This window comes from Plecotus auritus (genome assembly GCF_963455305.1).
Source record: "Plecotus auritus genome assembly, chromosome: 4".
NCBI classification, from domain to species: Eukaryota; Metazoa; Chordata; class Mammalia; order Chiroptera; family Vespertilionidae; genus Plecotus; species Plecotus auritus.
The window spans coordinates 3,616,977-3,642,872 of record NC_137775.1 but is presented as its reverse complement, the minus strand read 5'-3'; the positions used below and the strand labels follow the sequence as shown (position 1 = coordinate 3,642,872).

The 25,896-nt window shown below is 57.5% G+C and overlaps 1 protein-coding gene across 1 annotated transcript in view; it reads right to left on the bottom strand.

Moving 5' to 3' along the window:
- AGPAT4 (1-acylglycerol-3-phosphate O-acyltransferase 4) overlaps positions 1–25,896 on the bottom strand; it is a 65,744-nt gene that overhangs the window by 15,287 nt on the left and 24,561 nt on the right. The window contains exons 3-4 of the mRNA XM_080665524.1: positions 8,131–8,300; positions 5,425–5,586 (exon numbers count right to left, since the gene is read on the bottom strand). Coding sequence (XP_080521650.1) covers positions 5,425–5,586; positions 8,131–8,300 — 332 coding nt within the window. The remainder of the gene's footprint in view (positions 1–5,424; positions 5,587–8,130; positions 8,301–25,896) is intronic.

Sequence of the window (25,896 nt, the reverse complement as noted above, 5' to 3'; positions counted from 1 at the left end):
TGTGTGTGTGTGTATATCAGAGAGAGAGGGAGAGAGAGAAAGAGTGTCCTGTGTGTGTGTGTGTGTGTGTGTATATATCAGAGAGAGGGAGAGAGAGAAAGAGTGTCCTGTGTGTGTGTGTGTGTGTGTGTGTGTATATATCAGAGAGAGAGGGAGAGAGAGAAAGAGTGTCCTGTGTGTGTGTGTGTGTGTGTATATATCAGAGAGAGAGGGAGAGAGAGAAAGAGTGTCCTGTGTGTGTGTGTGTGTGTGTGTGTGTATATATCAGAGAGAGAGGGAGAGAGAGAAAGAGTGTCCTGTGTGTGTGTGTGTGTGTGTATATATCAGAGAGAGGGAGAGAGAGAAAGAGTGTCCTGTGTGTGTGTGTGTGTATATATATCAGAGAGAGGGAGAGAGAGAAAGAGTGTCCTGTGTGTGTGTGTGTGTGTGTGTGTGTATATCAGAGAGAGAGGGAGAGAGAGAAAGAGTGTCCTGTGTGTGTGTGTGTGTGTGTGTGTGTGTATATCAGAGAGAGAGGGAGAGAGAGAAAGAGTGTCCTGTGTGTGTGTGTGTGTGTGTGTATATATCAGAGAGAGGGAGAGAGAGAAAGAGTGTCCTGTGTGTGTGTGTGTGTGTGTGTGTGTGTATATATCAGAGAGAGAGGGAGAGAGAGAAAGAGTGTCCTGTGTGTGTGTGTGTGTGTGTATATATCAGAGAGAGAGGGAGAGAGAGAAAGAGTGTCCTGTGTGTGTGTGTGTGTGTGTGTGTGTATCAGAGAGAGAGGGAGAGAGAGAGTGTCCTGTGTGTGTGTGTGTGTGTGTATATATCAGAGAGAGAGGGAGAGAGAGAAAGAGTGTCCTGTGTGTGTGTGTGTGTGTGTGTGTGTATATCAGAGAGAGGGAGAGAGAGAAAGAGTGTCCTGTGTGTGTGTGTGTGTGTGTGTGTGTATATCAGAGAGAGAGGGAGAGAGAGAAAGAGTGTCCTGTGTGTGTGTGTGTGTGTGTGTGTGTATATCAGAGAGAGAGGGAGAGAGAGAAAGAGTGTCCTGTGTGTGTGTGTGTGTGTGTGTGTGTATATCAGAGAGAGAGGGAGAGAGAGAAAGAGTGTCCTGTGTGTGTGTGTGTGTGTGTGTGTGTATATCAGAGAGAGAGGGAGAGAGAGAAAGAGTGTCCTGTGTGTGTGTGTGTGTGTGTGTGTGTATATCAGAGAGAGAGGGAGAGAGAGAAAGAGTGTCCTGTGTGTGTGTGTGTGTGTGTGTATATATCAGAGAGAGGGAGAGAGAGAAAGAGTGTCCTGTGTGTGTGTGTGTGTGTGTGTGTGTATATATCAGAGAGAGAGGGAGAGAGAGAAAGAGTGTCCTGTGTGTGTGTGTGTGTGTGTATATATCAGAGAGAGAGGGAGAGAGAGAAAGAGTGTCCTGTGTGTGTGTGTGTGTGTGTGTGTGTATATATCAGAGAGAGAGGGAGAGAGAGAAAGAGTGTCCTGTGTGTGTGTGTGTGTGTGTATATATCAGAGAGAGAGGGAGAGAGAGAAAGAGTGTCCTGTGTGTGTGTGTGTGTGTGTGTATATCAGAGAGAGAGGGAGAGAGAGAAAGAGTGTCCTGTGTGTGTGTGTGTGTGTGTATATCAGAGAGAGAGGGAGAGAGAGAAAGAGTGTCCTGTGTGTGTGTGTGTGTGTGTGTGTATCAGAGAGAGAGGGAGAGAGAGAAAGAGTGTCCTGTGTGTGTGTGTGTGTGTGTGTGTGTATATCAGAGAGAGAGGGAGAGAGAGAAAGAGTGTCCTGTGTGTGTGTGTGTGTGTGTGTGTGTATATCAGAGAGAGAGGGAGAGAGAGAAAGAGTGTCCTGTGTGTGTGTGTGTGTGTGTGTGTATATCAGAGAGAGAGGGAGAGAGAGAAAGAGTGTCCTGTGTGTGTGTGTGTGTGTGTGTGTGTATATCAGAGAGAGAGGGAGAGAGAGAAAGAGTGTCCTGTGTGTGTGTGTGTGTGTGTGTATATCAGAGAGAGAGGGAGAGAGAGAAAGAGTGTCCTGTGTGTGTGTGTGTGTGTGTGTATATCAGAGAGAGAGGGAGAGAGAGAAAGAGTGTCCTGTGTGTGTGTGTGTGTGTGTGTGTGTGTATATCAGAGAGAGAGGGAGAGAGAGAAAGAGTGTCCTGTGTGTGTGTGTGTGTGTGTGTATCAGAGAGAGAGGGAGAGAGAGAAAGAGTGTCCTGTGTGTGTGTGTGTGTGTGTGTGTGTATATATCAGAGAGAGAGGGAGAGAGAGAAAGAGTGTCCTGTGTGTGTGTGTGTGTGTGTATATATCAGAGAGAGAGGGAGAGAGAGAAAGAGTGTCCTGTGTGTGTGTGTGTGTGTGTGTGTGTATCAGAGAGAGAGGGAGAGAGAGAGTGTCCTGTGTGTGTGTGTGTGTGTGTATATATATCAGAGAGAGGGAGAGAGAGAAAGAGTGTCCTGTGTGTGTGTGTGTGTGTGTGTGTATATCAGAGAGAGAGGGAGAGAGAGAAAGAGTGTCCTGTGTGTGTGTGTGTGTGTGTGTGTGTATATCAGAGAGAGAGGGAGAGAGAGAAAGAGTGTCCTGTGTGTGTGTGTGTGTGTGTGTGTGTATATCAGAGAGAGAGGGAGAGAGAGAAAGAGTGTCCTGTGTGTGTGTGTGTGTGTGTGTGTGTATATCAGAGAGAGAGGGAGAGAGAGAAAGAGTGTCCTGTGTGTGTGTGTGTGTGTGTGTGTGTATATCAGAGAGAGAGGGAGAGAGAGAAAGAGTGTCCTGTGTGTGTGTGTGTGTGTGTGTATATATCAGAGAGAGGGAGAGAGAGAAAGAGTGTCCTGTGTGTGTGTGTGTGTGTGTGTGTGTATATATCAGAGAGAGAGGGAGAGAGAGAAAGAGTGTCCTGTGTGTGTGTGTGTGTGTGTGTATATCAGAGAGAGAGGGAGAGAGAGAAAGAGTGTCCTGTGTGTGTGTGTGTGTGTGTGTGTGTATATATCAGAGAGAGAGGGAGAGAGAGAAAGAGTGTCCTGTGTGTGTGTGTGTGTGTGTATATATCAGAGAGAGAGGGAGAGAGAGAAAGAGTGTCCTGTGTGTGTGTGTGTGTGTGTGTATATCAGAGAGAGAGGGAGAGAGAGAAAGAGTGTCCTGTGTGTGTGTGTGTGTGTGTATATCAGAGAGAGAGGGAGAGAGAGAAAGAGTGTCCTGTGTGTGTGTGTGTGTGTGTGTATCAGAGAGAGAGGGAGAGAGAGAAAGAGTGTCCTGTGTGTGTGTGTGTGTGTGTGTGTGTATCAGAGAGAGAGGGAGAGAGAGAAAGAGTGTCCTGTGTGTGTGTGTGTGTGTGTGTGTGTATCAGAGAGAGAGGGAGAGAGAGAAAGAGTGTCCTGTGTGTGTGTGTGTGTGTGTATATATATCAGAGAGAGAGGGAGAGAGAGAAAGAGTGTCCTGTGTGTGTGTGTGTGTATCAGAGAGAGAGGAAGAGAGAGAAAGAGTGTCCTGTGTGTGTGTGTGTGTGTGTGTGTATATCAGAGAGAGAGGGAGAGAGAGAGAGTGTCCTGTGTGTGTGTGTGTGTGTGTGTGTGTGTGTATATCAGAGAGAGAGGGAGAGAGAGAAAGAGTGTCCTGTGTGTGTGTGTGTGTGTGTGTATCAGAGAGAGAGGGAGAGAGAGAAAGAGTGTCCTGTGTGTGTGTGTGTGTGTGTGTGTGTATATCAGAGAGAGAGGGAGAGAGAGAAAGAGTGTCCTGTGTGTGTGTGTGTGTGTGTATATATATATCAGAGAGAGAGGGAGAGAGAGAAAGAGTGTCCTGTGTGTGTGTGTGTGTGTGTATATATCAGAGAGAGAGGGAGAGAGAGAAAGAGTGTCCTGTGTGTGTGTGTGTGTGTGTGTGTATATCAGAGAGAGAGGGAGAGAGAGAAAGAGTGTCCTGTGTGTGTGTGTGTGTGTGTATATATATCAGAGAGAGAGGGAGAGAGAGAAAGAGTGTCCTGTGTGTGTGTGTGTGTGTGTGTGTGTATATATCAGAGAGAGAGGGAGAGAGAGAAAGAGTGTCCTGTGTGTGTGTGTGTGTGTGTATATATCAGAGAGAGAGGGAGAGAGAGAAAGAGTGTCCTGTGTGTGTGTGTGTGTGTGTGTATATCAGAGAGAGAGGGAGAGAGAGAAAGAGTGTCCTGTGTGTGTGTGTGTGTGTGTATATCAGAGAGAGAGGGAGAGAGAGAAAGAGTGTCCTGTGTGTGTGTGTGTGTGTGTGTGTATCAGAGAGAGAGGGAGAGAGAGAAAGAGTGTCCTGTGTGTGTGTGTGTGTGTGTGTGTATCAGAGAGAGAGGGAGAGAGAGAAAGAGTGTCCTGTGTGTGTGTGTGTGTGTGTATATATATCAGAGAGAGAGGGAGAGAGAGAAAGAGTGTCCTGTGTGTGTGTGTGTGTATCAGAGAGAGAGGGAGAGAGAGAAAGAGTGTCCTGTGTGTGTGTGTGTGTATCAGAGAGAGAGGGAGAGAGAGAGAGTGTCCTGTGTGTGTGTGTGTGTGTATATCAGAGAGAGAGGGAGAGAGAGAGAGTGTCCTGTGTGTGTGTGTGTGTGTATATATATCAGAGAGAGAGGGAGAGAGAGAAAGAGTGTCCTGTGTGTGTGTGTGTGTGTGTGTGTGTGTGTATATCAGAGAGAGAGGGAGAGAGAGAGAGTGTCCTGTGTGTGTGTGTGTGTGTATATATATCAGAGAGAGAGGGAGAGAGAGAAAGAGTGTCCTGTGTGTGTGTGTGTGTGTGTGTGTGTGTGTATATCAGAGAGAGAGGGAGAGAGAGAAAGAGTGTCCTGTGTGTGTGTGTGTGTGTGTGTATCAGAGAGAGAGGGAGAGAGAGAAAGAGTGTCCTGTGTGTGTGTGTGTGTGTGTGTGTGTATATCAGAGAGAGAGGGAGAGAGAGAGTGTGTCCTGTGTGTGTGTGTGTGTGTGTATATCAGAGAGAGAGGGAGAGAGAGAAAGAGTGTCCTGTGTGTGTGTGTGTGTGTGTGTGTGTATATCAGAGAGAGAGGGAGAGAGAGAAAGAGTGTCCTGTGTGTGTGTGTGTGTGTGTATATATATCAGAGAGAGAGGGAGAGAGAGAAAGAGTGTCCTGTGTGTGTGTGTGTGTGTGTATATATATCAGAGAGAGAGGGAGAGAGAGAAAGAGTGTCCTGTGTGTGTGTGTGTGTGTGTGTGTATATATATCAGAGAGAGAGGGAGAGAGAGAAAGAGTGTCCTGAGTGTGTGTGACAACAGCATCCCAGGGTTTCTTGCCACACAGTAAGTTCAGATGAAGGAGAACAGAGGCGCCGTGCGCACAGTGGGCGGACAGCATGCGCACAGTGGGGCGGGCGGCATGCGCACAGTGGGGCGGGCGGCATGTGCACAGTGGGCAGGCAGCAGGGCGGGTGGCAGGGCGGGTGTGGGACACGCCAGGTTGCTGGGCGTGGGGCGGGCGGGGCCGCACGTACAAAGTACTTCTCGGGGTAGTCGCGGAGGTGCAGCAGGCTCTGCGAGACGGTCTTGCGGTCCTGCTCCCACTTGCGCGTGCAGAAGACCATCTCGGTGAAGTACCACATCCAGCCGATGATGGGCACGTAGGCCAGCTCCTTCTTGGCCAGCACCTTGGAGCCCTGAAGTGCAGGGCCCGGGTCAGGGAAGGGAACGGGAGGGGGCCCTCCCAGAAAAGGGGGCGCGACCTTTCGCCCCAGGGGCCAAAGGGGACAGGGCAGAGCACAGGGAGGCGGGAGCGGGCCAGCAGCTGGCCCTGGGGGGAGGGGGCGCGGAGCCGGCACAGGGACAGGCAGGAACACGGCGGCCCTGGAGGCCACCGGCCAAGGGTCTGCAGTGCCGGCCGCCGTCCCCGCCCAACGAGCACATCAGGAGCTGAGACGCGCTTCACCCCGCCCTCACCGGCCTCTCCACCCTCAGCAGAGCCGCCGCAGGCCCGCGCTGCCCCCTTCCCCGCCGGGCCGGGGCCGGAGTCACCCTGGGACCAGGTCCCGCTGGGGCTGCGGAGTCGGCCGGAGGCCTAGACCCGAGGCCGTGCCCCCAAGCAGGTGGCACGCTGAGGCTGGCCCGGCCGCGTCCCCGTCAGTCCTTGGGCTCACCAGGTTCCTTATTTCCACCAAGTCCACCACGTGTCTGAGTGGGGACGCTAAGGGACACTGGGAAGGCGCGAGGCCTCACACCTGGCGCGGGGCGTGGTGTGTGGCCGCGGCCTCCACGCGGGCACTCCCAGGGGCGCACGTGGCTCACACGTCGTTCTCACGCTGAGTGAGGCCCATCGGTCGCCCGAGGCTGTGGGGTGGGCTCTCAGTGCTTCCCCTCTCTCTTGCCCCAGGGGGAGCTGGACGCCAGGACCAGGGACACCCCAGGGGAGCCTGGGGAGGGCAGGGCAGACGCACAGGTCCCCACAGGTCCATGGGCGAGCATGGGGGCGCACCCACACCCGGTGAGCCACGGGGTGAGGGCGGCGGCCGGACTCAGCCGTGAGACGCCTGCCAGGATCCGGGCCGTGCCTGGAGTCAGGCCAAGGTTTGGGGCTGGCCCGACAGCCACTGATAAGGGGGCCCCATGGCTTCTCCCAAGACCTTCCAGGGGTGGGCAAACTTTTTGACTCGAGGGCCACAATGGGTTATTAAACTGGACCGGAGGGCCGGAACAAAAGCATGGATGGAGTGTTTGTGTGAACTGATATAAATTCAAAGTAAAGGAGCGGAGGGGAGAGCAAGAGAACCGGATAGAACAGCCGGATCCGGCCCGCGGGCCGTAGTTTGCCCATGGCTAAACAGCCCAGCGGGGGGGGGGGGGGGGATATCAAGCAGCCACTCCTCCCGGGAGCACTGCCAAGAAGCTGCCGTACGGAGTGCTCCCGCTCACGGGCCCCGCGCCCCTCAGCCCGGCGGACAGGAGCTGAGGGACCTTCTGGGCCCCAGGCATGTTGCCGGGCGGGAAGACAGCTTCCGAACCTGGACCCTGGGCACTTCCCTGTCCTGTCCCGGAGCCCGCAGGTCACTCTCCCCGACAGGAGGCAGCTGTCGGTGTATGTCTCAGAGCTCATGGCCGAGCCCGGGCCCCACCGTGAAGGCCCGGGGGAGAGGCCGCCCACGCGGCCCTGGATGCTCACCGAATAGCCCACTCCCAAGAGTTCCTGCAAATGCCAGTTGCTTCTGGAAACCCCTCCCTCTCGGCCGCTCCCCGGGAGATGAAGGAGCCTCTGCCTCTGAAAGGAAGCCCCCCCACCCCCCTCCCCTGGCTGCGGAGAATCGCACCCTCACAGCTAGTCCTACAGGAGGTGAGTCAGGCGATTTGTCTGAAGGTCACCTGAGACAGAGGCACTGCTGAGCACTGAACAGAACGCTGCGTTTGGTCCCGGGTCACTTAGGAAAGAGGCCACACCCTCCGAAGGGACCTGGCGGCTCCAGGAGGTCACGGTCAATTCCCATCAGGACACAGGCCTGGGCTGCGGGCTCCATCCCTAGTGGGGGGCGTGCAGGAGGCAGCCGATCCATGGTTCTCTCTCACTGATGTTCCTCTCGCTCCCTCTCCCTTCCTCTCTGACATCAATAAAACATGTGTAAAAAGACTATCACATGGTTGCTCTGGCTGGTGTGGCTCCGTGGGTTGTGTGTTGTCCCGTGAAACAGGAGGTTGCTGGTTCGATTCCTGTTCAGGGCACGTGCCCCGGTTCAGGCTTGATCCCCAGTGTGGGGTGTGCAGGAGGCAGCGGATTGATGTGTGTTTTTTTTTTTTTTTTCTCTCTCTCTCTCTCAAATCAATAAAAACATATTTTAAAAATAAAGCAGATGAAGTGGCATCAAATCAGAGGACTTCAAACCCAAATCCGCTGAGTAGGTGTGTGATCCTGAGCAGGAGATTGAACTTATCTGTGCAGAGAGGCAGGTGTCCCGCCTACTCATGTGTGTGTCTGTAGGCTTAAATAAACAGATTGAGTCAGCTGCCTGCCACACAGCGATCACGGACAGAGATTATTACTGCGAATAGGAGGATGTGCCTCTGCGTTCCAAGTCAGAAGGAAAAACCTCCGGTTAAAAGCAGCGCATCCGGCTGAACCTGTGAATGCTTCTGCAGGTTCTGAACGACCGAGAGCTAAAGGCAAGTCAGGGTGCAAGCGAGGAAAGTGTGTCAGGAAGGCAAGCGGGCGTCCAACTTACCCCCAGAACCCCGAAGCGCTCGGCCAGGCTCCAGCCACAGAGGAAGTCGATCTCAAACTTGTGGTTCAGAACCACGATGGCGTTTTCCTTCCCGAACGTGGGGTAGGCCCGGGGGTCCGTGTAGATGACGCACTCCGTGCCCGACCACCACTCCAGCAGCATCACCAGCTCTACAACAAACCACAAGAGCAGACGCTTACCCCACGCACCTCTGCGGCCCGGGCCGCGCTGCGGGCCGCTGGGAGGGGCTGGGCCGGAGCCACTGCTGGGGCCAGGCTTCCAATCAGTCCCCGGACCCATCTCGGGGGGGGGGGGGGGGCAGAAGCAGAAGGAAGAACGAGGATGGCTCCAGGACAGTCTCCAGGGCAGGAGAGGAGCTCTGGGAAGACAAGTCCCTTGCACGTCTTGATTAAGTTCCTTGGGGGAAAATAAACCAGAAAGCCCGACTCCATCGAGAATCCGTGCCGTGTTTACAGAGCTCCGAGAGGCAGCCTGAAACGATGTACGGAATTCCTAATATTCCGGGAGAGGACTGACTGGGATACTTCTAAACGCCATCAGAGAACACGGAGCACCCAAGTTTTCTCCCTGCCCAAGGCCAGGCCATGCCCCCGCGTCACACGCTCCCCAGCGCCCTTCGTAGCGCCTATCCCAGCCCAGATGCAGGCTGAGAACGTGTCCCTGCTGTAGACAAGCCCGGCAGACAAGGACTGTGCTGCATGGTCCCCTAACGCAGCCCAATTCCAGGACCCGGCACGGTGCTCTCGACACACCCGGGACCTACTGTGTGCAGGCAGGGACCTACTGTGTGCAGGCATGAAGCAAGGGACTGGGAGTGACAGCAAGTCAGGGTGCAAGCGAGAGAAATGTGTCAGGAAGGCAGGGACAGGAGACACCTGTCCTAGGACGGATGGGTGCTGAGTGTCAGACACATCCCGGCTGCAGCCTGGCCGGTGTCGCTCGCTGGCCGGAGACCTTCGGCCTATTTCTCTGTCCTCTGTGCGTTTGTGTCCTTGTCGGTACGGTAAGTAGGGTCAGGAGGAGCTTGGAGAGATGCGTGGGTGTAAAGTGGACTGTGCAGAGATGCTGCCCACAGCAGGTGAGCACTGAGCAGCCCGCCTGGGGTTTATAGCACAGAAGGCTGTGGTCCCTGAAGGGGGCGGGCGGGGCGGGGAGAGACAGGGCAGACGGAGGCATGGGGTGCCTTCTGCGACAGAGGGGGTGGCTTCCTAATGAAGCCAGTGAGCTGTCATTGTGCCCACAGCACAGTGTGCCTTCTGGAAAGATCTCTCTGGCTGAAGCGGGGAGGGGGGCACATTTACACACAGATGGGAGGAGCTGGGCAGAAGCAGGGAAGTCCATCGGGAGGCGACTGCAGGGGCCCTGGACGCAGGGATGTCACTGGGACCCGGTGACAGTGGACGAAGGCGTGGCTCCCCGCTCATCTCAAAAGGCTGTGAGCGGCCCACCTCAACACAAGTTTTTAATGTTTTTTCACCAAATTCACATACACACACATTCACACACACACACACACACACACACACACACACACACACACGGCTTTGTCTCCTGTTCCTTCGGGAATGCAGAACTCCATTTCCCAGAATCCCCTGTGGCTGGTTCCGGTAAGGGGGCCTGCAGGGACGATCTTGGCAGGGGTGGCAGGTGGCTGGGAGGCGGCGCTGCTCCGAGCTCACACTCACACGGGGCAGCCCCTCAGGGCGCAGCAGACTCACAGGTGTCCAGGCTCACGCTTCAGCGACCTTTCGATGCCGGTCCCGTCTCATGGACATTCACAGGGCGGACACCCTAGGTTTTAAATCCCCCCCTGCCAGCCGCCATTATATTCTGACCCCAGAATAAATCTAAATGGACATGTCAGCATTTGTTCTAAGCAGAGGTGGGGTTGCTGGGGACACAGGAGAGAGGGAGTGGCTGCCCTCTTCCCACGCGGCTGTGAAATCTGGAGGCAGAGAGCACACCCCCTGGGTCCGCCCAACATCAGATCTGGCGAGAACCTCGAGAACCTCCCAGAAACCGGTTCCTCCCATCCCTGCTCTCCCCCCTCCCCTCCCTGCAGCCCTGATCCCTAACTTATCAGCTCCCTCCACCCGCTCCAGCCCCAGTCGGCACTGAGGCCAGGGCTCCGGGAGGGACAGTGTTGTTTCCCAGAGGCCTGTGTGCAGGGAGCCCTCCGAGCAGACAAGATCTGTGCCCGGCATCTCCTCAGTGTAATACAGCAGGTGTGACACCGTGTGTCCCCTTTAAGACGCTGTTTGCCAGATGTTGCCCATGCGGCTGCTCCCTGGGGTGGAGGCCAGGAGCCAGCAGAGGGGCTCTCCCCAGCTCGGCCTCCCTCGCTGCTGCCTCCTTTGCGAGACCACGTGGAGACTCGGGGGCAGTTCCCCGTTACTCAGGTCACGGCCAGGGAGGGCGTGCTGGGGAAGTCCCGGCTGCTGCTACATGCCGGGGCAATGAAGGACCAAACCCCGGGGGCTGTAAAGACCAGGTCTGATGTAGAGGTTCGTCTCTGTGACGTCCTGGCGTGCTGGTCAGCTGAAGACAGTCACACACAGGAGACACAAGTCAGTGATCAAAGGGACTCTTGGGGTGGAGGCGGGAGGGGCACCTCCTCCTGTTTGTGGAGGAGGAGGAAATGGTAACATCAGCACTGACTGAGCTCGCTCACGGCTGGGGGAGCAGCTGTCTACCCCCTTTTACAGCTGAGGATGTGGTCCCGCTGAGGTGGCGGCAGCCCCGTCATTGGGAGGGGGTGTGCTGGGCCTTGAACACAGACAGGGAGCTTCAAAGTTACAGACACTAAGAACCAGGATTGTATGGGGGAGGGGCGGCATGTGGGAGGGAGGGGTGAGAAAAGGAATCACACCGGTGGAGCGGAGGCCAGGCCCTCCCCTGGAAGAGAAAGACACTCAAAGGTTTGTTAACTATTCAAGGTGTCAACTATTCCAAGTGTTTAACCCAGCCTTGGGCAAACTACGGCCCGCCGGCCGGATCCGGCTGTTCTATCCGGTTCTCTTGCTCTCCCCTCCGCTCCTTTACTTTGAATTTATATTAGTTCACACAAACACTCCATCCATGCTTTTGTTCCGGCCCTCCGGTCCAGTTTAAGAACCCATGGTGGCCCTCGAGTCAAAAAGTTTGCCCACCCCTGGTTTAACCACATGCCTGGCACGGACCCAGCGCTTTTCTGCTCCCGCCGCGATGCTGCTACGAACATAGCTGTGACAGCGCGAGAAATGATTGCGGGACAGAGAGACACAGCCAGGAAAGACTAAGAGACACCCCTGTGAGGCCCCTTCTGGCAACACCTCTTGTCCCCCCTAAGCCTGCCCTGTCCTCGCCCCGACGTCTCTCCAGGTGCAGTGGGTGGGAAGCTGGGCTCCATTCTGGCCTGGATCCCAGGGTCCACGCTCCCTGAACACCCAGCAAGATCTCAGACCACAGCCAAGACCCTCCCGTGGCCCGGCACACCCCCTTCCCATCAAACCTTCCCCCAAGTGCCGGCTCCTCACAGCCGGACAGGACTGCGGTCCCTCTGTGCCCTTTGGGCAGGAGTGCCCACGAGGAGAACTCAGGTCGGGTGGGGAGGCCAAGTTCCTGCAGAAAAGACCTCGAGACCCTGCGTGTCAACAGCTGTCAACCGCCAGGCTCCGCAGGTGCAGAGATGCAGCAAAGGAAAATGGTATTTTCATAACTGACTTCATCTGATTTTAATAATTACATGATCACACATATAATTATGTCCTCTCTACCGTAAGTATATATAATTATGGATTTATAATAGCTTTTTATAATGTAACTTTCCACCGATAATTATTTAGGTTAACAATTAAATCTCATCCTCAAGAAAACTCCTAAATGCAACAGTAAGGGAGTTCCTGGATCAGGAACACTGTCTCCTGCGCGAGTGTGGAGGAGTGGCCTCGCCCCGGCCTCTGCCTGCACTGCCCCTGCCTGCAGGCCATTCACCAGCCCCAGGCGCCCCCCCGCCCTGGGGCCCTGCATAGAAATCTGAGTAACAACCGGACATGGATACTTCCTGGCAGCTCTGCCCCCAGCAGGTGTTGCAGGGCGCCCCCAGGGCCTGGGAGACACTACGGGGCGGCGATAAATAGCCAGCTGCGTCTCTCCTGTCCCAGTGCTCCTGTGGGGTCTGGGGATCCTGATCCAGACCCCCTGCCTGCTGGCCCGCCCCTCAGGGATGTTGTGGAGGCAGCCAGGCCCCCATCCTTGGCTGGAGGGGGTCCTCCGCACCAGGCCAGCCAGGCCGAGCGTGTCTCACTTCTCTCTTCCCCATGCCCACCTCCACACCCCCATCCCTCCCCCCCAGCGCACACCCGCCCTCCAGCCACGCCCACCTTCCGACCTCACAGCACCCATCTCCCAGGCGCCATACCAGCCCAGGTCCATGAAATCTTAGATGCAAGGAGGGATGCGCCGTCTTCCTCGCCCCCTGACTGCGCTCTGCGCACGTGGCCGCCGGCTCGTCCTTTATTCTGGACGGTTTCCCGTTATGTCACCGGCCTGTGCCTTTTGGCCACAACCTGGCCTTGGTGCTTTCTTCCTGGGACACCCAGTTGCACGGCAGCACTCCATCCACCCAGAGTCCTCCAAGCTTCCCCCGCACATGCCCGGGCCCCCCGCCCACACTGAGCAGGGAGCCCATGGCCCGACCCAGGGACACGTCTACAAAGGCTCCTGAGGGCCCTCCTGGGAGAGCGTGGGAAGCCCTCCTGTTCGCCTCGCATTGGCCGGCGACCAGCCCTCAGGACCAGGGGCCCTCAGGACCAGGGGCCCTCAGGACCAGGGGCCCTCAGGACCAGGGGCCCACAGGACCAGGGGCCCTCAGGACCAGGGGCCCACAGGACCAGGGGCCCTCAGGACCGGGGGCCCTCAGGACCAGGGGCCCTCAGGAAGACCAGGGGCCCTCAGGACCGGGGGCCCTCAGGACCAGGGGCCCTCAGGAAGACGAGGGCCTGGTCAGCATCCGATCAGGAAGCCTGGGCTCTGCTGAGCCGAGACAGCTTTGGTCAAACTAGAGAGAACATCTGGCCTCGGTGTGTTGCAGCTCCAGGCCCAGAAAAGCAGCAAAACCTGGCTGCCTCAGGACCACTGGTCAGCTACCCCTTCCCCAGCGCTGGCCAATCAGAGGCCACGGCCTGACTGGATCCTGACGCCCTGGGCCACCATGATGAATGCTGTCCCCCGTAAGCCATCCCCTGGGGCCACGGGAGCCAGGCCTTTGAGAACGAGCTCAGCTGTCTGGGTGTGGGCCACTTCCTAAAAATCAGCCTAACTTTCTCTGCTGCTCAATCCCGTGAGTCTCAGCGGGCTCCGATGCACGCTCGCAAATGGACCCCTTGAGTCTGGTCACACACGGAGGCTGGAGCCCGAACCTCACCCCTTCTCGGCAATGACTCGGGGGAGCTGCACGTGCTCCAGCCTCCGGCTCCTGGTGTCTGAAGTGGGGACAACCCCACGGCGTGGACTGGGGGGAGCTCCGACCAGTGCCTGGCCGGCGGCAAATCACCGTTCTGCATCCAGGGCTGACCCAGTGACAGCGGGCATGTGTCGGTCCACAGCCGGGGGGTGGCATCCAGCGAACCCCAGACTTTCAGAGCCCCGATCAGTCGAAAACCAGCTAGTAAGTGCTAGCCGGTGGGGCTCAGTGGGTAGAGTGTGGATAGGCCTGCAGACTGAAGGGTCCCGGGTTCGATTCCAGTCAAGGGCACAGATCTAGGTTGCAGGCTCGATCCCCAGTGTGGGCCGTGCAGGAGGCAGCTGATCAATGATTCTCTCTCATCACTGACGTTTCTATCTCTCTGTCCCTCTCCCTTCCTCTCTGAAATCAATAAAAAAAAAATATTTTTTTAAAAAAAGAAAACCAGCTAATAGTGGTAGAGGCCTCAAGCACATTACTTTTTTTTATTTTATTTTAACAGCAACATTGAGAAATTGCTAGTCTCTTTAGGAACATTTAAAGCAAAGTTTAAAATCTACTTAACATACTAGTAAATACCGGCTCTAACTTCTCATCTATTTAATGTCTTCTCTCACCTTCCCCTCACTGAAATACAACTGTAATTCAGATTCATGACTCAGAGAACTACATACAGCGTGATTATGAGAAGGAGGGGAACAGTAAGATGCTCACACACACACACACAACTCCCAGAGTAACTGTCAGGCCGTGAATGTGCAGGAGCAACGGTCCTGGGAGTGCGTTTTCAAAAGCCTTTTCTTGACGTGAGACTTTGCTTCCTTCCCTCGGCCGAGCCCACGGGCTGCTCCACTCTGTTCTTTCCAGAACCAGACGGACGTCTCTACCAGAGCGACTCTTAATTGTCGAGGGTGACGTGCACATGGTTTATTCTGCTCGGACCTGGGGTGAGCGAGGTCACCCCATGGTTCTGAAACTCCCCCCAAACACCAGCTGGTTCAAGGGCAACTTCTTACTCGTGTTCCCCAACAAGGTAACATACTGGGCCTCTTGAGGGGCCGAAGAATATGAAGTTGCCTGGTGGCATCTGAGTAGCAGATAAACGGCAAATTATTGTTTGGCCTAAGTCCGTCTCACGCAGCATTACACGGAAGACTCACGAAAGCGGGCGCCGTGCATTGCTGAGGCCCGCACCTCCCCAAAGTCTACTCACTGCTAGTGTGAAATGAATTTAACTGGGATTGGTGTTGGCTGAGCCTGGCAGTCCGAGTCCTTATCAACGGGCCGTCGCCATGGCAACAGACACCACTGTGGCTCCAGGAAGGCAGCCGGGAAGGGGAAGGGCTGGACTCTGAGCCAAGGCTGAGCAGCCGAGGGCAGGTCTGCGGGTCCCTCGCACCGTCACCTCCTGTGACCCCGACAGCCATCGGGAGGACGGGCGCTTGCTCCCCGTTCTGCAGATGACGAAACAGAAGCGAGTGGCTCTCCCGGGGTCACTCCGAGCCCGGGAGCAGGGTTACTGGCTGAGCCGCCGACCCCTGGAATGTGGTGTTGGTGTCGCCGCTCGGTGCCCCGCCAGCCTCAGGAATGAGCAGGGCACGTGTCCCAGAACCCTACCCTGGCAAAGGTTCGGCAACAGGCCCGTGCCTCACTTACATCCCAGTCTGTCTTTCTTTTTTCTTTTTTTAATATATTTTTATTGATGTCAGAGGGGAAGGGAGAGGGAGAGAGAGACACACATCAATGATGAGAGAGGATCATTGACCAGCTGCCTCCTGCATGCCCCACACTGGGGATCGAGCCCACAACCTGGGCATGTGCCCTGGACCAGAATGGAACCCGGGACCCTTCCGTCCTCAGGCCGACACTCTATCCAGGGGTGGGCAAACTTTTTGACTCGAGGGCCACAATGGGTTCTTAAACTGGACCGGAGGGCCGGAACAAAAGCATGGATGGAGTGTTTGTGTGAACTAATATAAATTCAAAGGAGCGGAGGGAAGAGCAAGAGAACCGGATAGAACAGCCGGATCCGGCCTGCAGGCCGTAGTTTGCCCACGGCTGCTCTATCCACTGAGCAACACCGGCTGGGGCGTATCTCACGCTTTCGAAGGCCCTGGGAAGCCATCTTCCTGGGCTTTGCTGCGCTTCCTCGGGTCAGGAGGGAAGCCAGTGAGAGTGTGCAGGACTGGTCACCGAGCCCCGAGGGCTCGGCAGCCGGGAGCACCGAGGCCAAGCATGCCGAGGCTCTGGCATCTGTGCGGTGTCCTCGGGAATCCCCGCACGGCCAATGACCGTGCCTGAGGCGGACACAGGCGCTGGGAGGCCCGCGCTGGTGCCAGGGTGGCAGTGGGCACGTGGGGAGGTGGCGGCCCCGGCTGGGGGAGGGGCAGTGGGAGGGGACGAATGCATTGCTACCGTGCACGCTGATGCAGAAGAGTTCTGTGTTACTTAGTCTTCATTTTAAAAGTGGGTAAGTAGCCCTGGCCGGTGTGGCTCAGTGGATAGAGTGCCGGCCTGTGGACTGAAGGGTCCCGGGTTCCATTCCAGGTTGCAGGCTGGACCCCCAGTAGGAGGTGTGCAGGAGGCAGCCGATCAGTGATTCTCTCTCATCATTGATGTGGGGTGGGTTGGGGTGGCAATGAGCCCCACCCTGTGCATTTCTAACTCATGGGGCGATGCTGGGGCTGACTTCAGGACAATATATGCAGAGAGGAGGGACGGTGACTGACAGGTGAGAGATGGCAGGGAGGGGGGATCGGAGGGAATGAGGTGGGTGAGGCCCCGGGGTTCACAGGCACTTCACACCCCAGACCTGGTGCTGTCGACACTGCCCGCTGAGGGTGCGGACAGACGCCAGGGTGTGGACAGACGCCGAGGGTGCGGACAGACGCCAGGGTGCGGACAGACACTGAGGGCTGCAGAGAAAGCGCCTCCTCTCTTTGGCTGAAGGACTTGGGGGCCAGGGAGTGGGGGGCTGGGGGGCTAGACAGACAGACAACTTTCAGACATGAAGGACCGACTCCCACCCCACCCCGATCCCTGTCAGCGGAAGCTGGTGAGGACACACCCTTGGCAGCAGGAGGCACCGGCCAGGCCCTCCCACTGGCCGGGTCCGAGAGGGCTGACCGGGGGGCTGGCACGAGCCCCTCCCTGTGACAAGGCCCGGGCCTCCCGGCCGCAGTGGGCGGTGAGGGCCTGGGGAGGCGGGCGCCCCCCGTGCCCGCAGTGACGAGGCAGCGCCCTCCCTCCCCGGGGCAGTGAGGTGCGGGGGGCTGCACTCGCGCCCTCAGCCGCACAGAAAACCTGCTAACACAGTGTAATGGGGTGCCGAGGCTCCTGGCCCCGGTGCAGGCCAGGCCGGGGATCAGCGCGCACCGGGCCGGGCAGGCTCCCTGCAGTGCGCAAGGCCTGGCGCTGCCACACGGAGGTGGCAGAGGTGCTGGAGTGCCCAGCACCCCACGGGCCAGCAGCACACGGCTCCACACGCATGACAGCAGACACACCTGCAGGCGATGAAGAAAAGCCTCAGCCATAGACGGGGTACAGGGCCGATGGGGAGGCCGGGGGGACTCGGACGCGAAGACCGGACGAGCGAAAGCACCGCCTGAACCAGGGGAGAGAGCGGGCGCCGCCCTTCGCGTGTGGGGGAGCAGCGCCGGGACCCTGGGGCCGGGCACACGGCCCTTTCCCAGCCTGTCCTGGGGCGGCCGGGAAGCAGGCCCTGGTGTCCCACATCCTGCATCATCGCTCCTCTGCGGGGCGCCCAGCGATCACTCAGCCCGGATGCCTCTGGAGGCAGCACCCTTTGCTGCGTGAAAGCGGCGGCGGAATTGGTCCCGGGGGGGGGGGCGGGGGGGCGGGGGGGGCTGGGGCCTCCCTGCTCGGGGCGCGCTGGCTTGTGCCCATCGGCTCCTAACCCGGCCGGCACGTGGCCGGTCGCCAGCTTCTTCCTACCAAGTGCCATTCAGGACACCAGGCCGCGCCGAGGCCGTGCTGTCGACCCGGCAAGCACCTCCCGTGGGCAGAGGAGACAGCTCAGTGCGACGGATCCCTTCCCCCCACAGAGGCCGGTGGGCGCAGCATGGCCCTGCTCTGCTCGGCCCCGCTGACACGCGTGTGAACTCGACGCAGGAGCCCCGAACCAGCTCTCGTCCAGGGCTGCGGGGGCAGGTGAGGTGGGGAGGTGACCATAAACACCAACATGGGACTGGGATAAGTTGCAGGCGTCCTCAAACGACGGCCCACAGGCCACAGGCGGCCCGCCGAGGACATGGACCCGGCCCGCCGGGGGCCGCTGCCTGTCCTACTTAGCAGCCGACGCGTCCCGGGCCCGCAGTGGGCATAGGAATTTGTTCATAGTTTTTTTTTTAAACTATAGTCCGGCCCTCCCACGGTCTGAGGGACAGTGAACTGGCCCCCTGTTTAAAAAGTTTGAGGACCCCTGAAGAGCGTTAGGAAGTGATCGTCCGCTGGTAAAGAGAGAGGGTAGAGTAGTGGATGGGCGGGGAGAGGGCAGGGGTCGAATGTGGGCACGGGGGGCAGAGATTCACCAAGAGCGAAGGTGGGGACCCACTGGGAGAGTGGGGAGCCTTGCAGCAGGGGTGAGGGGCGGGGATGGCTCTGAGCACGGGGTGGAGCGGTGACAGGTGACAGAACCAGTCTGGGTCTTGTGGTCGGGGGGCTGCGGACTGAGACCTGCCTGGGGTTCTCATCCAGGGGTGCCCGGAGGGTTCCCCTCTTCTGAATCGGACAAGAGGGAGGAGCATGAGAACGGAGACCCATCATCGCTTCCTCGCTGTATCCTTGCCCCGGCCCATCCCAGCTGTTTGTTCACTGGGACTGGGTTCCAATTCAAATAAGAAAGTGTCAGAGTCAGTCGCAAAACAGATCTTCTGAGGACCAAGTGCACATTTTATAGTTGAGCCTTTCTCTCGTATACGAATACCAGCCACAAACAAAACAACCCCCCCACCCCCCAACTAGGAAGTCAACTCCTCGATATCAGACAAATCCCGCGGGGGCCCCTGTGGGCGGCCCTCACACCCTGTCCTGTCCGCAGGGATTCCATCTCTGTGGCTCTGGTGACTTCCCCTTCCTCTGCCCTGAACTCCTTTGTGCTCAGCAGCTGGGTGTCCCCCCCCCAACACACACACACACACACACACACAATGGACACACACACAATGGACACACACACACACACACACACAATGGACACACACACAATGGACACACACACACACACACACAATGGACACACACACACACACAATGGACACACACACACAATGGACACACACACACAATGGACACACACACAATGGACACACACACACACACAATGGACACACACACACACAATGGACACTCACACACACACACAATGGACACACACACACACAATGGACACACACACACACACACACACACACACACACATACAATGGACACACACACACGTCAGCAGTATCAGCATCTGCAGATTCGAAGGCTTTCCCCCCAACACTCAAAACGGAAGACAAGATCCGGTGAGGTGTACAACAGTGCCTGTCGCCACGGGCCAAATCTGAGATCGCTTAGCCCAGTGGTCGGCAAACTCCTTCGTCAACAGAGCCAAATATCAACAGGACAACGACGGAAATTTCTTTGGAGAGCCACATTTTTTAAACTTAAACTTCTCCTAACGCCACTTCAAAATAGACTCGCCCAGGCCGTGGTCTTTTGTGGAAGAGCCACACTCAAGGGGCCAAAGAGCCGCATGTGGCTCATGAGCCGCAGTTTGCCGACCACTGGCTTAAACCAACGCGAACAAAAGACGCTGACCATGGCAACTTGCCCGAAAAGTTCCTCTCTGAGACATCACGATTCATAGCTACAGCGAGAAAAAAAAAAAAAAAAAAAACCAGAAAGGCCGGAAAATGATTCTACGTGCCCCACGCGAACCTGCTCGGTGCTGACTGGTTGAAGCACAGAACGCGTGGCGCGTCGTTACAACAGGATCAAATAGCAATTAGAATGCCACCTATCGATACTTTGTAACAATTCACACAGGGGCCGGGATGCAATGTGTGGCTGCCCCCCAGGAAGAATTAAGCATCAGACGAAACACCGTCATCAGCGCGGCCGCTGCAAACACCCCGAGACCTCAGTGCAGGGAAGGCTGGCGTCGCCTAGGAAACGGAGGCGCACGGCGATGGAGACGATGGGCAGCCCGTCCGCCAGCTTGGAGCCTGGTGATGAGGCTGGGAGAGGCATTCCTCATCCTCATCCAGGTGGAACTCCCCCGAGGCCGCTGAGCGGAAGGCGCCCCAGGGCGGGGAAGCCGCTGAGGGGAGACTGGGGGTGCCAGTGCTGCAGGCAGACGCTGGGCCCAGTCTGGGACATGCAAACAACAGGTGCTCAATAAATGTTTGCTGAGTGGAATCAAAGGGCCTTGCACTGTTGGAATGTGCTGTTCATGATGATGGGGTGCAGGTGAGGCTCGAGGGGGGCTCCAAACACCCCCCACACCCAGGATGGAAGCCTTCGCCGGCACCGGCCTGTGTGGAGGCCCGCCAGGCCTGCGCTAACCCGGCACGAGGAGCCTGGCTGCATCCCTTTCTTTCCTGTCACTAATCCCGCCTCTGGCTGGAGATGTGGGAGGAGAATCTGGTCCTGTCGGTCAAAGAGGGGGGCTGCTGGGACCCACAGCACAGGACAGTCACATACCCACGAGCACCCTAACGCGACCGGAGGGACAACCACTCAATTTGGCACACGAAGCGTCCAGCGAGAAATGACTCACACCCTGGCGGGGATGACGGTCCGGCCTGCTGCCCCCCCCCATCCCACCCCCTCCACCCCAGCTGCCCCCTGGCCAGGCCGCAATGGCCCACTTGGAACGCCCGGTCAGGGCACGGTCAACTGCCCGCTCCCTGCCAGGCCCCTGCTCCCATGCTGCTCGTTCCTGGCAGCGGTGGCCTCACGCATTCATTCATCCGACCGTTAGGGAGAGGGCGCTGCTCCCCGCGGATAGAGCCAGAGCGGCGGCTGGCCGCACGAGGGTGGCCCTGATGTAACGGCGCTGCCCGGGGGGCTCTGTTCCTGATGCCGGGGCAGGGCGCAGGGCAGGGCGAGGGCAGGGCGCAGGGCGAGGGCGGGGGCAGGGCTCTGGGGTTGGAGCGCAGGAGCAAGCCCGGCTTTGCACACGGCGAAGGCCCACCGTCCGGACACGGGTGCCTCGTCGGAGGGCTACGCTGAGCACTTCATCCCCCGAAGGGGACGGTCCCCTCTGCACCCACGCAAATGGCCGTAAGCCCCACACCCTCCTCTGGACGCAGCGACAGAGCTCCCACGTTCCCGCTCTGCCTGGCTGGCTGCCACCCACAGGGTTATGGGGGTGCATGGCAGCGCCAGACGCAGCTCCCTCACGGGAACACAGGGCAGGCCCCACGGCCCCAGCACGGGACCCCCGACCCCCGACACCCCGTCACCCCCTCAACGCCACGGAGAACAGCAGCCTGGAGCTGCCCGGGCAAGGAGAAGGGCCACCCACTCCGGCTCCCAGGATACGGCTGCGGAACCGGGGGGGGGGGGGGGTGCGTCTGAAAACATGGCGATGAGACCCAAGGCCCTGCTGGGGGGGGTTCCTTCAGAACAAGCCGTGGCTTGGGGCACTGCCCACCGCTCTCTGCCTCTCTCTGGGCCTGGGAGGCCGAGAAAAAACCCTCAGAGCGTCCGCCCCTCGGTCCCACTGGACCCGTGAGACCCTGTGTCACAGGGAAAGGGGGTTCCTGCCGTCCCTAGTCCCTCTGCTTTGGAGCTTGGTTCCCTGAAACCCAGTTTCCTTGCTCCAAACGGTGCTAAGTTCTAGCTCCCGCATCCAACACCCAAACCCCAGGCTAAGGCAGAGGCCCTCAAATACGTTTCCACAATGGATGAGAGAGAGAGAGAGAGAGAAGGAGAGGGAGAGAGAGAGAGAGAGAATTATTGTTTCACTTACAGATGCATTCATTGGTTGATTCTTGTATGTGCCCTGACTGGGGATCGAACCCACAACCTTGGCGTATGGGGCCGATGCTCTAACCAGCTAAGCTCCCCAGCCAGGGCCCAAATGGTTTTTGATTATTTAAATGAAAAAATAAAATATGCACCTTTAGGCATGTGCAAATTTTGCACACGTAAAAATGTTTTATGTAATTGATAAACGATATCCAGTTCCCTTTATCGTACCATCTGTATGATAAAAGAAACATAAATGAGAACCTCTCCTTCCGATACCCTAACGGCCCCTCTCCTTTGCCTCCTGGGGACCCCCTCCCCTCCCCTCCCCTCTCCTCCCCCTTCCCGCCTTCCCCCCCCACACACACTCCGAAGACCACACACATTGTCTTAGGAAGTCACAAGACACCAAAGTCAAACTTATAACCTAACTTGAAAGTGGCAACTCAAGTCACAGATGAAATTTAATACCTAAAACAACAAACGGGACCTTGGCTGAGAAGTAATCCTTTGTAATAAAGAGGTAATATGCAAATATTACCGTGTAACAACCGGATCACGGATCAGCAGGAGGGTGGGGCAGCTAGTTACAAGCGGGCGGCGGAGAGCTACAGGAGGGGGCAGAGCAGCAAGCTATGAGGGGGGCGGTGGGGGTGGAGGGAGTACAGGAGGGCGGCAGCGAGCTACTGGCGCATGGATTCGTGTGCAGGGCTCCTAGCTTACGTATAAACCTTGCTAACAGCTACGCTGCCCTGTGCAAGGCAAGTCGCCCTCAGACAGCGTTCCCCTAAGCCCGCCGCGTCGCGATGCGCCCACAGCACTGGAAGCTGAGCGGTGAAGCTCCCTGGTATGGAGGAACGGAGAAGGCCATTCCTGTGTGAACGATCCCACGTGTACCTTCGACTAGGAGTCAAGAATTTACTTGCATATGTACATACACAGATGTTTGAGAAGCATAAACGGGTTCTTATCCTATCTAAGAAAAGGGTAATATGCAAATTGACCATCACTCCAACACACAAGATGGCCACCCCCATGTAGATATAAGACGGCTGCCACAAGATGGCCAGCAGGAGAGGGCAGTTAGGGGTGACCAGGCCTGCAAGGGAGGGCAGTTAGGGATGACTGGGCCTGCAAGGGAGGGCAGTTAGGGGCGATCAGGCCTGCAGGGGAGGGCAGTTAGGGGCGATCAGGCCTGCAGGGGAGGGCAGTTGCGGGGGACCAGACCAGCAGGAAAGGGCAGTTAGGGGTGACCAGCCTGGCAGGGGAGGGCAGTTAGGGGCAATTGGGCCAGCAGGGGAGCAGTTAGTCGTCCATCAGGCTGGCAGGGGAGTGGTTAGGGGGTGATCAGGCTGGCAGGCAGAAGCAGTTAGGGGCAATAAGGCAGGCAGGCAGGTGAGCAGTTGGGAGCCAGCAGTCCTGGATTGTGAGACGATGTCCGACTGCCTGTTTGGGATCAGGCCTAAACGGGTAGTCAGGCATCCCTTGAGGGGTCCCAGATTGGAGGTGGTGCAGGCTGGGCTGAGGGACACACACACACCCGTGCACGAAGTTTGTGCACCGGGCCTCTAGTTCACAATACACAGCATGGTGTGCCACACCTGTCACTCTTTTCACAAACGTTTCCAAGGCCCAGCGCCCTCACCTGTCGCTCTCACTGAATCAGCTGCAACTGATGAGACCGTGTGGCCATCGATGTGCTTCCCACCCCCAGGCCCCCAGCCACTTGGCCAGCCCGTCTCTGGGTGAGCCGAGCTAGTCACAGCGATGTGATCAGACCTCACTCCCAGGACTTTCAGCCCCTAAATAAACAACAAAGTGTTGGCACAGAGGGCGAATTTGTGTTTTGATTTTGTGTGTGTGTGTGTGTGTTTTAAATATATATATATTTATTGATTTCAGAGAGGAAGGGAGAGGGAGATAGAGAGAGAAACATCAATGAGAGAGAGTCATTGACTGGCTGCCACCTGCACGGCTCCTACTGAGGATCAAGCCCTGACCAGGAAATGAACCCATGACCTCCTGGTTCACAGACTGACACTCAACCACTGAGCCACGCTGGCTGGGCCGATATATTTTTAAGCCCACAGTGTCCGAGGGGAAGGGAAACCGTCGGGCCAATCCTGCCGCCTTTCCCTAGAGATTAAAAGCACCTCTGCCCCAGGGAGAGGCCATGGACCCCTCCCAGGCCTCTGTGCCCGCCTGCCCCTCCTCCCTGCCCGCCTGCCCCTCCTCCCTGCGGAGGCTCGCTGCCCTGCCCGCCTGCCCCTCCTCCCTGCGGAGGCTGGCTGCCCTGCCCACCTCCTTCCGTGCTAAGCCAGCCCGTCAGCCTTTGTGCCCACACGTCTAGGCAGGATGGAGTGAAGCAACCCTTCAGCCACCCCGCCGCCCCGATCGAAGGTGCTTTCACGTGCCGTTCACGAGTCGGTTCTCACTTGGGACGAGAAGCGCTGTCCTCATGGCCCTGGGCCTCGGGCCCCCCGGGCACAGCAGCAGGCTCTTCCCAAACGCCTAACGCAAATGGTGCTGACCCGGCTCTGCGAGGGCAAGGCTGTGCGGCCGCGTCTCCAGGAGGTGTATTCGGCCCCGCTCCTGAAAACCTCCACGAACACAGGCTGCTGGCTGCCCAAGCGCTCGCACCGTTCAGACACCGGAACGCACACCCCCAGCAGATCCCATCTCAACCTCGAGGGAGGCGGGGGAGCGGGAGCAGCAGAGGGGCGGCCACGCCGACGCCCCGCTCACAGCGCATCTCCTAACGGTCAGCGCCCAGCCCCGCGTCCACCCCGTCGTCGCCTTGTCCTTATGGGACGCTCGGGGACATATAAGGAAATGCACCGACTACAGAGGAGAGGAGAGAGGGGGGAGGGGGTTCCGCCGGCTAACACAGGCGGGGGCACCGGCCAGGGAGGACCCGGGAAAGCAGTGGGCGAGCTCCTAATGGGACAGACTCACTGCAGTTAGGCGCCCCTACATCAGCCCGGGTGCAGCGCCCCCACTTCTACCACAGCCTTCCCAGGGCCTGCCCTTCCCTCCTCGGGCAGCGGGAGAGCCCACCGCGTGGCAGGGCCTTCTGGGCAGCGGCACGGCGCCGTGCAGGCCCCCCCCCCCCCCGGACGTGCGGGGGGCTGTGCCCGGGCCTTGGGGCAGAAGGACTGCGGCCCTCCATTGCCCTCTGCAGGGACGTGCCCGAGTCTCGGAGGGTGAGTTCTGGAGTTGCGTTTGGGACGATGCGTCACCTAACGTGCGATGGATGAGCCACACTTCGTTTTCTGGATTTGTTACCCTCCTCAACTCCCAGCAGGAGCGGGGGGCTAGAGGGCCTCCAGAACACGGACATGCCTGCCTGGTGTCACGGAGGGTGACCTGGTGTGTATCCACCACTTCCCGAAGCACGGCACGGCGCGCGGGCACTCCCGGCCAGAACCCCACCTCTTGCGTCCTGACTGCAGATAGGACCCCGACCTTAACCACGTGTTTGACATCTGGATGGGGAGACAGTGCAGATATAGAGCCTTTCAAACCGCAGACTGAGGGCCTTCGAGGCGTGTGCGCGTGACGTGAGTGCAGGTTTCAATGACGGTGCCGTCAGCTCAGCTCTGTGGGTTTGCCTTCGTTTAAACAGACGCCTACGCCGGAGCTCGGGAAGACTCTGAAATTGCCAGGTAAGACACAACCGCCTCCTTCTCTTGATTATGCCAACCCTTCCCTCGGCAGGGATGATTCGGAGCGGGCGTCGCCGCCTCTGCCTGCTCTGACGGGCCGTCCCTGTCCTACTCCACGGAGACGCCCGAGTACCGGGAGCCTGTGACAGGGACCTGTGGCCAATGGGCCATTTTTTCCTAATATATTTGTATTGATGTCAGAGAGGAAGGGAGAGGGAGAGAGATAGAAACATCAACGATGAGAGAGAATCATGGATTGGCTGCCTCCTGCATGCCCCCCTCTGGGGACCGAGCCCACAACCTGGGCATGTGCCCTGACCCAGAATCAAACCCGGGACCTTCCAGTCCACAGGACGACGCTCTATCCACTGAGCCAAACCGGCTAGGGCATCCTCTCTCATCACTGATGTTTCTCTCTCTCCCTCTCCCTTCCTCTTTGAAATCAATAAAAAAATATATATATATTTTTAAAAGAGAATAAGGATGTTCCTATCATTCTTTCCCCTCACAAGTGAGTGTCTTGAGGTTTAAAAATAATGGATTGGGTCCATAGTAATCCATCTGGACACTGGACGCAGCTTTTATTGTCTCGATTCAAATTCAGATTGGATGGCTTCATCTAAAGGGTTTCAGAATGATAGCAATTCTTGGCATAAT